Below are 15,003 nucleotides of genomic sequence, written 5' to 3'. Positions count from 1 at the left end.
AATAACCCATTCTCGCTCGTGTCAGGGAAGAGGGCTTCTATACACTGTGAAGTACTTCACCCTGAGAGTTTGAGGAGCCGTTAAAACGCCTGCCGGGGACCTAGCCTGTGCCGCACATGGAACAGACGGCTGGGGACACGGCGGCTCACCTTCCTTGGCACCTCGTCAGGCATTCACGATGTCTTGTGTGGGACACAGGTCCACCTCCTGTTAACAAAGCCCGACGTACCCTGCCTTTAAACAGGGACAGAGACAAATTTGATCCTCTCCCTTGAAAGCAGCCCCGGTTCGCGGAGCTCGGGGAGTCCACAGGACGCCCCATGACCCCCACACAGGTTTCCCCTGCCCTGGTCTAAAATGGCTGCTCGGCGGCAGCAGAGCCCTTCTTCCCAGCCGGCAGGAGGGAAAGAGGAAGTGCGGGGAAAATAAGCTTTTTTTTTTTTTTCCCCCCAAAGGGAGGACCTGGCCAACAGGCGTCCCCTCTGCTCAGACCTCATTGGTCAGCATGTAATCACATGTACATGCCTCACGGCTACAAGGGACAGTGGGAAATGTAGTGTTCAGCTGGGCAGCCCTGCGGCCAGACGCAACTCAGGGGTTCTGCTGCCAAAGGAAGAGAAGAGAATGGATTTTGGGGGACAGGTAGCAGCACCTGCCACACGGGAATATTGACACTGAGTCAGGCCAGTGCTGTATCAACCGTCATTAGCTCTACCATTTAATAGCTGTATGTTCTTTTTTTTTTTTTTTTTAAGATTTTATTTATTTATTTGACAGAAAGAGAGAGGGACAGCGAAAGAGGTAACACAAGCAGGGGAAGTGGGAGAAGAAGAAGCAGGCTTCCAGCCGGAGCCCGATGCGGGGCTCGATCCCAGGACCCTGAGACTATGACCTGAGCGGAAGGCAGACGCCCAACAACTGAGGCACCCAGAAACCCGTAGCTGTGTGGTCTTTGGAAAATTACTTGACTTCTCTGTGCTATAATGTGAGGATAAAGCCAGGTCATAGGACTGACAGGGTGAAATAGGTAAGCACCTGGAACTCAGCAGGGCTGCGATCAGTGTGTCCTTCCTAAACTGGTTTTAAAGGCATTTCCCAAAGCAAACTCTGGAAGTCTGAAAGGCAGCGGTAAGATGAAGTCGGTCTTCTGCTCCTCCTTCCTCGGGACACCCCCCAGTGGCTGTCTTATAAATTCTGGGCATGTGGTGGGTATGTGCGTGTCCTTGTTTTATTCCTACATCGCGTCGGAATGAAGTCAGCCGCGACAGCGCTCTATCTACTTCCCCACGGGTGGAAGGCCGCACCCTACAGGATAATACTTCAGAGTACAAATCAGCTCAAGCTGCTTGGACCCTAGCTCCGTGGACCGTTGTCACTGTATCGTTGGAGCTTAGTTTTCTCAGTCTGGAAAATGGGGCTAGTAACAGGGGTGCCACAAGGATAAAATGAGCTGATTCGCGTTAGCGCGGGGCACATGCTCAAAAAACACGCCTTGCACTGTTTTAGAGATGAATCTTGAGGAGGCCCCTGGATGGCTCAGTCAGAAGACCCTATGACTCTTGATCTCAGGGTCATGAGTTCAAGCCCCATGTTGGGTGTAGAGTCTACTTAAAAGTAAAATCTTTAACAAAAATAAATAAAGGGGCACCTGAGTGGCTCAGTGGGTTAAGCCTCTGCCTTCGGCTCAGGTCATGATCCCCGGGTCCTGGGATTGAGCCCCGTATTGGGCTCTCTGCTCAGCAGGAAGCCTGCTTCCTCCTCCCTCTCTGCCTACTTGTGATCTCTTTCTGTCAAATAATAAATAAATAAAAGTAACCTTTACACCCTCATGACCTGGAGATCACCGGCGGCACGTTCCTCCCACGGAGCCGGCCAGGTGCCCCACCATAGGTATTATCTACCTTGATAAAGCGGGTAAACGCTGAGTATCAGGGAAGCGGAGCGCGCTATGCTGGCAAGCAGAGGTGGGCAGGGGCAGCTAATGTGGTTGGGACAGGGGTCCCAAACCTCACCGCCAACAGCAGTCCACACGGCCTTGGGGTTAACTTTCAAGCCTCTGTGCTCCTTGCTTGCCGACCTAAGTCCCTTGGTCTGCAGCAGGACACCCCCTTTCCGAAAGGGCGCGAAGGGACTCCGGGGAACACTAGCCCTGGGGGGGTTGTGTTTACGAACGGCTCACCGCCCGGGCACCGGCTTCTCCCGCACCGAGCCCCCACTTCCGGCGCTCCCCCCTTTCAGACGCTCCAGGCTCGCTCGGACTGAAGGCTGGCCCTGGGGTACCGGTCCTCCCTGCTCCCAGGTCGCCGCTTCCTGAACGAAGCCCGGCTCCCTTCCCACCCGCGCCTGTGCCTCTAGCAGGGACCGTGCAGCGCGCGCGGCCAGCGGAGCGGGGAACCGCCGGCCGCGACGGCGAGGAGCCGAGCTCGGGCCGGCCTAGCGAGTGCCCGCACCGTCGCAGTGGGAGCTCACGGGATGCGGACACCAGCGGGCCCCGTCCACTCAGCCGGGCAGTGCTAGGGCAGGACCCCGGGCTGCCCGCCCCGCCACCGACGACCCAACACTGCACACTTTGCGCGCAGCGCGGACCCGCCCCCCGGCCTGCGCGGCTCCGCGTCCGCGGGCGGGGGGGCGGAGCGACCCCGCGGCCCCGCCTCCGGGGGCGGAGCCGGCGCCGCACATGCGCCGGGCGAGCTCCATGTCCGCGCTGCGGACGCTGCTGGGGCTCGGGCTGCTGGCCGCCGGCTCCCATCTGCGGCGCGTCGCGGGCCAGGCCGGCGCCTGCCGTGCGGGGCCCGCGTGGTGGGGGACGCGGCGGCCGCGCTCGGGCGGCCCCGGGGAGTCGGCGGGCATGGCGAGCCCGGCGGTGAAGTACCTGAGGTAGGCGAGGCCGGGGCGGGCTCGCGAGGGGCGGGAGCGGGGACGGGCCGCGCGCGGGGCGCCGGGACTGAGGCTGGGGGTGTCCGCAGCCAGGAGGAGGCCCAGGCGGTGGACGAGGAGCTGTTCAACGAGTACCAGTTCAGCGTGGACCAACTAATGGAGCTGGCCGGGCTGAGCTGCGCCACGGCCATCGCCAAGGTCAGCGGCCTGGGCACCGCCGAGTGGCGGGGGACAGCGGGCCGGGCTGGCGCGAGGCCGCCCAGCGCCCCTGACTGCCCTCTGACCCCGCCTCCAGGCCTATCCCCCCAAGTCCATGTCCCGGAGCCCCCCCGCCGTCCTGGTCATCTGCGGGCCCGGGAATAACGGAGGAGACGGTCTGGTCTGCGCGCGGCACCTCAAGCTCTTCGTGAGTGTGTGGGCGAGGACCCGGGCGGCGGGGCTTCCGGGACCCGCGCTCGGTCGATCCTTCTCCTTTCCTCCAGGGCTACCAGCCAACCATTTATTACCCCAAAAGGCCGAACAAGCCGCTCTTCACAGCGCTGGTGACCCAGTGTCAGAAAATGGAAATCCCTTTCCTTGGTGAAATGCCCTCGGAGGTAGGTGGCTCCAGTGGGGTCCTCCCCTTCCCCAGCCACCGCCGGTGTCCTGCTCCTCCTGTTCCCGGGCCGAGCTCGCTCGCTCGCTGATCTCTCTGGAGGGTGGACTCCATGCAGGCGGGGGCGGGGGTGCCGATCTGGGCTGTTTGAGTAGGGGAGCCCCTGCCAGTGGACATGCTCCATCAGTGCCCTCCTGCCCCTTCCCCGAAGCCCCTCTCCCTTCACTTCCCTGGTCAGTGCTCTCCCGCTGAAGTCAGGACCTGTAAGCAGTAAACTGCCTCATCCTAAACCCCCTCCTTAGTCTACAGACTAGGGGTGGGAAGTGAGAACTTTGCTTTTAACACATTCAAGAGCACAACAGCGGAAGAGACTGGGATGGTGCAGAAAAGGCTTGTCCGGGGACGCCTGGGAGGCTCAGTTGGTTAAGCAGCTGCCTTCGGCTCAGGTCATGATCCCAGAGTTCTGGGATCGAGTCCCGCATCGGGCTCCTTGCTCGGTGGGGAGCCTGCTTCTCCCTCTGCCTCTGCCTGCCATTCTGTCTGCCTGTGCTCGCTCGCTCTTGCTCTCTGACAAATAAAATCTTTAAAAAAAAAGGCTTGTCCTGACTCCTGGCCTCAGGCCGTCCCCCCTGTACCTCCCCAGGGTCCGGCAGGCCCTCAGAACTGACCTGTCTGGGCAAGCTCAGCTTGGCCTAATCAGTGACCAGCTTGCACTAAAGTCTAGGCCCGAGATGCCTCCTAAATCAGTGACATTAGTTGTGCCTCTGTGAGTGGTGCATGCAAGGCACAGGCGTCTCCCACCAAGGGCCCCCTGTGGCTGCGGGCTGTGACGTGCTCCCCTTCCTGCCCCCCACAGCCCATGCTGATCGACGAACTGTACGAGCTGGTCGTGGACGCCATCTTTGGCTTCAGCTTCAAAGGCGATGTCCGGGAGCCGTTCCGCAGCATCCTGAGTGTCCTGAATGGGCTCACGGTGCCCATCGCGAGCATCGACATCCCCTCAGGTGCTGGGTCCAAGGAAGCTGGGGAGCGGGGGGCGGGGACTGGGGTGGGACCCTGCCCTGAGACAGGCACCTAGGCATCCTTCTTGACCCAAGGCTCAGACCAAGCTTAAAGCTGGTCTGAAGGGGCAGAACACAGCTTTGTGGGCCCACAAAAGGGCCAGGGGGCAGAGCTGAGGACTACTGCCCGTATGTGTTGGATCCAAGCGACCAAAGCCCAGGAGGCCATGGAGCTTCAAGGACGTAATGCAGGTTCCTCAAGCAGGGACACGGGCCTCCCACTGCAGGACGGGGGTAGAGCAGGGCACGAAGAGGGACAGATCTCGTCCGCTTTCCCTGAATACCATCCTCTCCTCAGGATGGGACGTGGAGAAGGGGAACTCCGGAGGGATCCAGCCAGACTTGCTCATCTCCCTGACAGCACCCAAAAAGTCGGCCACCCAGTTCACTGGGCGCTACCACTACCTGGGGGGTCGCTTTGTGCCACCTGCTCTGGAAAAGAAATACCAGCTGAATCTGCCGCCCTACCCCGACACCGAGTGTGTCTACCGTCTGCAGTGAGGGGGGCCGGGCGGCCATTCCTCCCAATAAAGACTTTGTGGCCCCCTCCCGACCCACGGAATCTGGGGAGCCTTCCTGGCAGTAATGGGTGACGGGCGGTGGGAGCCAGAGTGCGACCTGGCAGACACAGGGCCACCTCTCCTTGGGGTCAGAACCGGCCAGGGAGGCAGCTGGGGCCTTTGGGTGCAACAAACAGGGACTTCCAGAGGCTGAGCAAGCTCCCAAGTGAGGTTCTCTGAGCTTTCCCCTCCCACTCAGCAGGGTGGCGAGACTATGGGACGTGAACACAAGGAATTTCTTTGGAGGCGTCCAAGGAACCCCTGAGCTGTATTCAGAGGTTCCCCGGCTGGGAGTGGAGAAGCAGGAAGCTCACACAGGCTGGCGCGGACTGGTTTACTCTAGTCTGCGGGGCCGGCGGCCTGCGTCTGCAGCGGCCCTGTCTGCCCGCAGCCCGAGCTCTCCCTCCCCAGGTTAGAAGCTTCAGGGGACGCTGCCCACACCCGGCTCTGAGCAGCTGGAGTTCACTGGTCCGCCTCCTCCGGAGGGCGTAGGAGACCCGGTCAACTCGGGTCCGAGTCTGCAGCTCCTCAGAAGGGGGTTCGTGGAGCCCCACACGGGCCTGACCTTCACAGTCTGTTCTGCTTCTCACTCTCCGTCATGGCCGACGGCAGCAGCTGGTCCCCGCGGCCTCCGCGCGCCGCGGCTGCCTGGGCCGGTGCGAGCCCCGCTCCCGTCCCGAGTCCCGCCTCATCCCTCCTCGGCCCCTTCATCCCTTACATCCTCCTCCTCCTCCTCCTCGGGCCGCGGTCTCCTCTTCTTGCTTTTCCTGCTCCTCCCCTCCCTGTGCGCTCTGCTTGCTGCCTCCCGGGCCCCACCGTCCACAGCAGCCCCCTGCACCGCGTCCTCAGCATGCACGTCCCCCTCCTCCGGCCGCCGCCGTCTCTTGTGTCTGCGCCGTAGCTTGGCACATGTGCCGCTCTCTGCCTGCTCCGTCCCAGCGCTGGCTTCAGCCTCCTGACCTCGGGCCCCTCCACCTGGGACCCCCGGCTCCTCTGCGCGGTGCTGCCTCCTCTTTCTCTTCCTGTGGCGCTCATCAGCTCGTTCCCTGCTCTCCTGCTCTGCGGGTCCACTCGCCCCTGCGGTCCCCCTGTCCGCACCCCCCACCGCCGCTCCCTCCTGCTCCTCTGCCACCACAGCTTCTGGCTTCTGTCTGGTCGTCTTCCTGCTTCTCCCGTCAGCCTGGCTTGCGTCCCCCCCACACTCTTCTTCTGCTTTCCTGGCTGTTGCTATGGCATCTCTCTCTTTCTGCTTCTTTTTCTTCTTCTTTTTTTTCGGGGGCTTGCTCTCCGACTGCAGGTGAGGGGTCCCAGGGTCCTGGCCTTTGAGACGAGCCAGGAACGCCTGCTCCTGGGCCTCCAACCGGGCAAGCTTAGCCTTCATGGTGATCCCGAGACGAGCGGCCCTGAAACAGACGGGGCTCGGCTCAAAGCGAGGTACAGGGTGAACAGGCCTGGTCCTTGCGGGTGCAGGCAGCGCTGGTGGGGGGAGGCGGGGGACCCCTCCCCGGGGTGAGAAGCGTACAGAAGAGGCCACCCCCCAGGGCTTGCGATGGGGAGGAGAGAAGGGACCGCAAGGAGCTGACCGCCACTTACTTGTGTGCCGTGCGCCCTTCGCAGGCCTGCAGCAGCATCTCGTCGGTCAGACTGTTGGGGGGAGATGAGGAATCACAAACAGCTCGTGCAAAGGCCTGACCTCTCCTGCCCTCCGAAACCTCCCTTCAACACGGAGTCCCTGTTCAGGACCTGGCACTTTCTCGGTGCAGGGCAAGCAAAGATTAGTGCGACATAGTTCCACCCGAAGAAGCCCAGTCAGGCCTGAGACTTGGCCCTTTCTGTCCTCCCACACGCCCCCGGCACTAAAATGAGGTCTCACATCTTCGGAGGCTTGGGTCCCTGGTTGTCGTCATCACTGTCACTCTCCAAGTCCTTGTCTGGCTTCTCCCCACTTGACGTCAGTGTGGCCGTCTAGAGGGAGCGATCATGGGGGTGGACAAAGCCCCCTCAACACCACTGCCAACCCCTCTTCCCTCCCGGAAGCCCCCCCACCCAGAACAGGCAGCCACAGGGGCCGATCTGCCAGGCCCCAACACAGCTCCCTGGAGACCCACGGAGGGGGGGCCACAGCGTACCTCCACCCTAGCAGGAGGTGGGCTGCCAGGGCAGGGGTGGCGGCGGTGGAGCCCACTGGTGGGCTCTGGGCACCCACTCACGGGTGGACACTGGGTCCTGGTGTCCCCTGATGTCATCCCATGGTTCTGCTCACCACCCTCCCCCACGCCTACCCGCAGTGCTTGTAACTAAGACTGAGAACCTACTCTGGGCCAACGGGCTGGGACAGGAGCCGAACAGGCACGAGACCAGTTGGCCCAGAAGAGCCGATGCGGGGGGCGGAGGGTGGAGGACAGCAAACAAGCGCTGCCTGTGCTGGAGGAGGGATACTGGTCCGACTTCAGGGTTTGGGGACGTTTCGGGAACTCCGTGAGCTCTCGACGACCACCGCAAGTGGGCAGGTGAAGGGGGAAAGGCAGCAGGGCGCGCTAACGGCCGCGAGTGGGACCAGCACATGCAGAAACCTGCAGGTGGAAGGCGGCACCTTCAAAAGAATCCGATCCTGTCCCAAGGGCAGAGGCCCGAGAACGGTGAGAGCAGGACAAGACCGCAGGGCCCGGGGAGCCTACCCGCAGTGCTTGTAACTAAGACTGAGAACCTACTCTGGGCCAACGGGCTGGGACAGGAGCCGAACAGGCACGAGACCAGTTGGCCCAGAAGAGCCGATGCGGGGGGCGGAGGGTGGAGGACAGCAAACAAGCGCTGCCTGTGCTGGAGGAGGGATACTGGTCCGACTTCAGGGTTTGGGGACGTTTCGGGAACTCCGTGAGCTCTCGACGACCACCGCAAGTGGGCAGGTGAAGGGGGAAAGGCAGCAGGGCGCGCTAACGGCCGCGAGTGGGACCAGCACATGCAGAAACCTGCAGGTGGAAGGCGGCACCTTCAAAAGAATCCGATCCTGTCCCAAGGGCAGAGGCCCGAGAACGGTGAGAGCAGGACAAGACCGCAGGGCCCGGGGAGCCAGACACATCGGGACGGTCATCCTCGGTCAGGGACGAGCCAGAGCCCCAGTGCAAGGCGTTAAGAGAGCACTCTGGCCGCTGTGGCAGTGAACTGACTGGGCTGGGCAGTGAGACCGGGTGGGGTCTGGGTAGGAGGCTGTGCCGGCAACCGGCAGGAGAGGAAGGCCTCGGGGATGGGGAGAAACGGGAAGGCTTGCTGCAGAACACGGAGAGCCCTAGCACGCACCAGGTGGCCGTGGACCGGGAGTGGGAGTGGGATGGGGTCAGATAACCTGTCGGGTCTCCTCTGGCTTCTAAGTCCTCTGCACTGGACCTCCCCTCCTGCCCTGCTCTGGCGGCTGCCTGTGCCCCACCACCCAGGCCCCATCCCCAGGCCAATGGGACCTGAAAGTCTAATTCTGGTCGCGGGTCTGCTATCTAAGCAAGTGACGTCTGACAATGTTAGGATAGTTCTAGAAGAGCGAAGGAGGCATGTGAAGCAACGGTTCAGGCCGAGGGGACCAGGGAAGGAAAAAGGATGGACCCGAGCCCCTCGCACCTTCACAAACTTCTGATACAGCATGTTGGGCTTGGGACGACTACAGCGGGTGGTCTCCTTAGAGAGATGCCTTAGCCGTACTCCATCCTGTGGGGAGGTAACAGTGAGTGGGGGACGTGGTGTGCCCCGCACCCCACACGTCCCAGACCTCCACGTCCACTCGCCCATCGATCAGCTCCCCCTACCTGCCCAGTTTCCACAACCAGGCCGGCTGCAGTCCTGTTGAACAGCTCATTCCACCAGTGGTCTGTGAACTCCTTGGCAGGGTCATGTCCCACCTGCCAGAGGGAGAAGTATGAACTCCGAGGACCTGTCCCTGCTCTGTCCCTGGGATCCCCTTCTCCAGCCACACAGACCTCCCTCAGCCTGCCCAGTCTTACCCCGTGAGTGTCCTGCTTCAGTGTCACCTTGAGGGCCTGGGTGATGCCATTCTCCTTCCGGCCCAGGCCTTTGCCTGCGGGACAGTGAGTGACCCGGTTTATTGTGCCGCCTGCCCCAAGCCCTCACAGCACGAACACATGCCACTCCTTGTCACAACGCACACGGAGCACTGGGGACACCCTCCAGTCCCCCTCCTTCCGGCGCCTCTCCATGCAGTGTCCCTGCCTTTGGCTGCGCCCGAGCCGTCTCTCCCTCGTGATTGTTTCAGGACAGAGGCTGCGACCCTTACTCCCCCCCAGTCCTCCCAAACACTTCTTTCTCACGACCCGCGGTCACATTTCTTCCACTCACCCCTTTTCTGGAAAAGTCAGAAATTTTCTTCTGCAATTTCCCTTTAAACTGGCTTTCCCCCTCCAGCTGAACGGACTACTTATGGATGGCCCAGGAGGAAGCTGCTCCCCTGGGCTCGAGCAGGGAGCAGGGGGGACGTGGAGGGGCCCCCCAGGGCTGACCTTGCGTCCATCCATGCTTCAGCAGCTGCTTCTCAGCAAACTTCATCCCATGACTCTTGACCTCTGGGGTGATGCTCATGGTGAGACAACAGTCCCGATTCGCAGTCCCTCACAGGAGAAGACGCCGTCCTCACCGCTTCAAGAGAAAAGGAGAGGGCGCCCAAATCACCCCTCAGCTCCAGCCTGACTGCTCGCCTAAAAATTCTTTTCTGAACTTGGGCAGAGACAGAAGAAGAAGCCTGGTCTTTGCTGGGGGGGAGGGGCTCCTGTCTGACCCCAGAGAGATCATCGGCATGTCCACAAGTCAAGCAGGATTGGTGTAACTAGTAACACCTAAGTTTACAGAGTGCTCATCACGTGATTACTTCATTTAATTCTCCCAGCTCAGGAGGCGTTCTGGAACGTTCCATCCGGGAAAATAGCATTCCTCCTTTACAAAGAGAAAGTGTGACTTGCTCTGGGTCACACAGCTAGGATGTGTAGGAACTCAGCCAGACGGCCCGCCCTTGGAGTCCCGCTCTTTCCCGCCACATGGTGACTGCCCCTGCAACTCACTGCCACAGAAAACCAAAGCAATAAGGGATCTTTAGCCTGAGTCGTGAGAATACTGAAGGGAGCCGTATCTCACAACCACGCTCCAGCACTCACGATACTCTCAAGTGTGGGGGCTCCGCGACTCCTCCTCGCTGCCCGTCTTCAATCTTGCTGCAACACCCTTTTTGAAACTGTCTAGCTTAGGAAGGGTACCCTTGAGGCCCCTGGGTGGATCAGTGGGTTAAGCCTCTGCCTTCGGCTAGGGTCGTGGTCTCGGGGTCCTGGGATCCAGCCCCGCATGGGGCTCTCTGCTCGGCAGGGAGCCTGCTTCCCTCTCTCTCTCTCTGCCTGCCCCTCTGCCTACTTGTGGTCTGTCAAATAAATAAATAAAATCTAAAAAAAAAAAAAAAAAGAGGAAGGGTGCCCTTACTGAGCATTTCATGCATAACAGGTTGATTCCATGTATTGTTGTTGTGTCTTATTTAATGCTGATCCTCCCCTGGGTGGCTAATATCTTTAATTTACAAACAAAGAAAACAAAGCCTGGGTCACAGAGCTAGGGAAGAGAGGGGAGCTGGAAAACAAGCCCAGGCTGCCTACCTGCCTCCAACGTGGCCTCTTCCTACCACGCCACAGTTACCGGCAGCATTTCTTTATAGTCGCACAGGTGCTCCTCCGTTTGGAACCGGATAAGGCATTATCCGTCTTATACACTAAATCTGCCTCTGAAATGGTCAGGCTGGCTTATCACACAAGACACACAAAACTTAGGGCCACCACTGCTGACTCACTGAAAGTTAATTTGTATAAAGATAATTTATTATAAGGCGCCTTCCTGGCTCAGTCCGTTAAGCGTCTCCCTTCGGCGCAGGTCAGGATACCGGCTCCGGGATTGAAGAGCGGCAAATTCAGGATGACTTCCATTTCTGTTCACGGTTCTACTGTGAGGGGCGATTACCCAAAAACCCGACACCTTGAGAGTCCCGACAGAAAAGCGGGGGGCGAAGAAATGGCTCTTGAATTTATAAGGAAAGTAAAATTCGAACACTGGGGCCTTTAAGCCGGCCTCCAAACCCGGCCTCCTCCCGGAAGTCATCCCTGAGCCATCAGCCCCCGGATTTTGGTAAAAACAACAGTAACACCTGACACTGTCCTCTCCTCGACGCCAGCCTGCTGACCGCTTTACACGGACCATCTTCTTCACCCTCCCACCGACCTACCAGGACGGGTTATTACCCACATTTGCAAACACACGAATCGCAGGAAGTTTATTCCTTGCCCAAACCCAACAGCCGACAAGTAGAGGATCCAGGATCCCAGAACTGGTGTGAATGACCCTCGGCCTCGCGGAGCCGTCTGCGCTCCCTGACCTACGGCTGACCGCCGCGTCACTGGAAACCGCACGCCCTGAATCGGCGTCGGCCGTCGTTCCCTGACCCCGCGCGCTCAAGGCCGGCGTGAACGCGCTCAGCCGGTGCGACCCGGGGGCTTGACCGACCGGCCGCGGTCACTGCGGACGGAAGCTACGAGGCCCCAGGCCGCAGGGTCGCGAAGGCTGCGAGCGCGCGTCGGGAACCACCTGCTCTCGGGTCAACCCGAGTTTTCTCACGTTAAAGCGGCCGGGGCCACTCTTCAGACCGCGGTTCCACAGGTCCTCCTCCCCGGTCTCTCGTCTCTCGTGCTGCAGCTCCACCCGGTGCGGCTACTGTCCTGACTCCGCCTTCACTCCCGAGCCCGGCCTCCGACCGCCACCGTCCGGAGGCTGTCGCCGCTTACCGTCAGCGCCGGGCCCCCTCCGCGCGAACACGTGCGTCCTCCGGACTGCGCGCCGCCATCTTCCCGGAAGCTGCAGGCCGGCCTCTCTAGGCCGCCCACACCATAGAGACGCCCGCCCGCACCATAGAGGCGTCCGCCCTTACCATAGAGACGCCCGCCCGCACCATAGAGACGCCCGCCCGCACCATAGAGGCGCCCGCCCGCACCATAGAGGCGCCCGCCCGCACCATAGAGGCGCCCGCCCGCACCATAGAGGCGCCGCCGCCCGCGAGGCCGGCTGCGTGGCGTTTCTCTTGCCTGCCCGGTTGCCGCGGAAACGGGCCCGCGCGCGTCCTCTCCGGGGTTGGGCGTGTTCCGCTTCCGGCCAACCTGCAGCCCGGGGGCGGCCGAGGGGCTCGTCCTGATCCGCCCGCGGGACGCCGAGAACAGCTTTGGCAGCGACGCCGCGCCAGTCCCGCGCCCAGAGTCGGGGAAGGAAGCGCGGGGCGCGCACGGGCGGCCTGAGCGGGGCACCCCTCGGGGGCGGCTTGCGGGGGCGAATGCTCAGCCTCCGGGGCAGTCGTCCGGGGTGTCGGTAGGCTCACCAGGCCCTTGCGGGCACCTGCCGGGTCGGAACCGTTGACGCCCGCTCGGGAGAGACGCGGGCCCGGAGCGGGGCGGGGGGCGCGGAGCTAGAGGCGGACCCGATCGCGCGCGGGGCTGGCGGCCCCTCGGGGCAGCCGTCGCCGAGGCGGAGAGCTCGGCCGGAGCAGCTGCACGGGCGCCGTCCGCACGAACTGCCGGGGCTCCGCAGCCGCCCGCCGCTGACCCCCCGCTCCCGGTCGCGGTGTTCACGGTGACAGGCGCCCTCCTCCGCCAGGAACCGCGGAGAAAACCAGCATCTCCCCGCAGAGCTTTGTCACGTGGCTCCGTTTATCGCAGTTCATCAAATTTTCCCCGTAAACAGCTTTACTTTTATTAGTTTATTTATTGGGGGGGATGGGCAGAGGGAGAGAGAACCCCGAGCAGGCTCCACGCCCAGCACCTGCAGCCTGGGGCTCCCTCTCAGGGCCCTGAGATCGTGGCCTGAGCCCAGATGGAGAGTCTGAGGCTTAACCAACTGAGCCACCGGGCGCCCAGCCCTGCTTGGTGTAAGAATGCTCCCTGGGGACACAGGGACGTTAAACCGTGGTGGGTCTTGCTTAGTGAAATTCCTAATTCCACGGCATCAGGGATGCGGGATGCTTGGAAGGTACTCAGAGGCGGCTCGAGTTGGGGAAGGTCCTGTGAAGGGGAGGCGCGTCTGAGTCCTTTCCCCTTTCCACCACTGGTCGTGAGACCTTGAACAAATCACTTAAGAGCACCCTTTCCCTGGTCTGTAAAATTAGAAGACTGGACTAGTTCAGTCATTTTTACTAACTCAGCCTGTGGTATTGGGGGCTGCTGAGGGAGCTCCACAACCCGGCTTCAGTTTCCACCACGTCTCCCTCCATCTCTCTGTCCCCTCCCCCCAGCCAATGTCCTGTATCCTACTGTGGTCATGGCAGAGGTTTGAAAGTGCCGGAATGAGGCAATCTCAAGGCCCACAGTTTGTGGGCTCACAGTTTGTGTGTGGCCCACTTTGCAGGCCACGCCCCAAACCTCGTGGCCACGGTTGTCTGACTCAGGGTTCCTAGTCTGGCCTAGGGAGGTGAGCAACTTGTTCTGCCTGACTCACTCGTTCCAGAATTATTAAGCATCTTCTGTAGACCGAGGGCTGGTCGTATAAGGGGTTCCAGCCCTTGTCCTGCTGGGCCTCACTGCCTTGTCACGGCCGGCGCAACAACACGACCAGGGTCGAGAGGGTAAGAGGACGGTGACACGAAGACGAGGCGTAAGGAGATGGGGACAGGAGGGACACAGTGGATGATGTCCAAGCAGTGCCAACTTTATTACGAAGTGTGCACGGTTATATAGAAAGCAGAAACACTTAGGGGAGACTAACCGCCCGCCACATACCAAAAGGAGTTTCTCCAGGCTCCTGTTTACCAGTTCCCTTCGGTTAAACACAGACATCCTGCCGCCAGCGTGTTGCTTACTTACAGATAAGTTCCCTATTTCCCAAGCTTCCCTTGATGAAGGGACTGAAGAAGGGCGCCAGGTGCATTTTACGGCCCATGCAAGAACAGCAAGGTCCTGTCGTGGGTTTAGGACGTAGGCCTGCATTGTCCTGTTCCTGATAAACCCCAATGGGTAGTCACCTAGGCGATCATGAGACTCCTAGCACAGACCCTTTCTCAGCGCTACTCAACCTTTCCATTGCTGAGGTTGCTTAACCCCTTAATGTCAGGGAGGCACAAGTCAGGGCCTGGTTTGGCTCATACCTCAAGCTTCTGCGTGGCTTCCCACAATATAGCAAGTTACCAAGACTTTATGTCACTTAGAGCTCTGGCCAGGTAGGGACACAGTCCTGGGGCCTCAGTGCAGGGCCCCGGGGAGGAGCTTTCTGAAGGAGCCTCCCTTGAGGGTGCAGGCCGGGCCCTGGGATTGCAAGAGAAATGGGCCTCAAGGAGTCGCAAGTTGCATGGTCTCACGCCTCCTCACAAGGTGGGAATAAAGGCCAATAGGACAGAAAAGGCACACATGACTATGTCACGACTATGTACATGGTCTGATATGCAGATAACACGATGCATAGAAATATTTACTGCAGCTACTCTTTTAAAAATGGAATAATTGTTAAGAACCTAAGTATCCCACAAGAGAAGAATGGCTAAATAAATCAGTGTAACCATACAGTGGACTAATATTTAGCCATTAAAAAAGGATGTCGAAGAAGGACTTTTGATAACTTGGGGGAAATATCTGTGATATAAATAAAGGGAAAAAAGCAGATACACAATGGTACCGGTATGGTGAGGGCTCATCCCTGTTAAAAATCCATACATAGGAGCGCCTGGGTGGCTCAGTGGGTTAAAGCTTCTGCCTTCGGCTCAGGTCATGGTCCCAGGGTCCTGGGATTGAACCCCGCATCGGGTTCTCTGCTCAGCGGGGAGCCTGCTTCCCTTCCTGCCTCTTCGCCTACCTGTGATCTCTGTCAAATAAATAAAATCTTTTTAAAAAATCCATACATAATAGCG

General features: G+C 60.2%; 2 protein-coding genes across 6 annotated transcripts; one reads left to right on the top strand and one right to left on the bottom strand.

Annotated features, from left to right (window-relative positions):
• The first annotated feature begins 2,655 nt into the window (after window positions 1-2,655).
• On the top strand, window positions 2,656-5,086 carry NAXE (NAD(P)HX epimerase). The gene is made up of 6 exons (XM_032318147.1): window positions 2,656-2,877; window positions 2,967-3,075; window positions 3,173-3,283; window positions 3,360-3,473; window positions 4,329-4,476; window positions 4,832-5,086. Exons 1-6 carry the CDS (start codon window positions 2,678-2,680, stop codon window positions 5,032-5,034), a joined length of 885 nt encoding a protein of 294 aa, XP_032174038.1. The 5' UTR covers window positions 2,656-2,677; the 3' UTR covers window positions 5,035-5,086.
• A 256-nt stretch (window positions 5,087-5,342) lies between these two features.
• GPATCH4 (G-patch domain containing 4) lies at window positions 5,343-12,021 on the bottom strand. 5 transcript variants are annotated; one of them, XM_032318131.1, is made up of 9 exons: window positions 11,906-12,021; window positions 9,596-9,731; window positions 9,083-9,156; window positions 8,888-8,980; window positions 8,703-8,789; window positions 6,967-7,058; window positions 6,687-6,737; window positions 6,232-6,496; window positions 5,343-6,201 (listed from the first exon to the last, which is right to left on the bottom strand). In XM_032318131.1, the coding sequence occupies exons 2-9, from the start codon at window positions 9,672-9,674 to the stop codon at window positions 5,782-5,784; spliced, it is 1,161 nt and encodes a 386-aa protein (XP_032174022.1). In that variant the 5' UTR covers window positions 9,675-9,731; window positions 11,906-12,021; the 3' UTR covers window positions 5,343-5,781. The 5 variants fall into 5 exon arrangements, with proteins under 5 accessions (XP_032174022.1, XP_032174020.1, XP_032174019.1 ...); XM_032318129.1 differs by adding an exon at window positions 10,921-11,067 and having other exon boundaries at window positions 5,343-6,496; window positions 11,906-12,005; XM_032318128.1 differs by adding an exon at window positions 10,921-11,102 and having other exon boundaries at window positions 5,343-6,496; window positions 11,906-11,996.
• Window positions 12,022-15,003: the final 2,982 nt, after the last annotated feature.

The sequence above is a fragment of the Mustela erminea genome, chromosome 17, assembly GCF_009829155.1.
Source record: "Mustela erminea isolate mMusErm1 chromosome 17, mMusErm1.Pri, whole genome shotgun sequence".
NCBI classification, from domain to species: Eukaryota; Metazoa; Chordata; class Mammalia; order Carnivora; family Mustelidae; genus Mustela; species Mustela erminea.
Note: the sequence above shows the minus strand (reverse complement) of the source record. Positions and strands in the feature narration are given on the sequence as shown.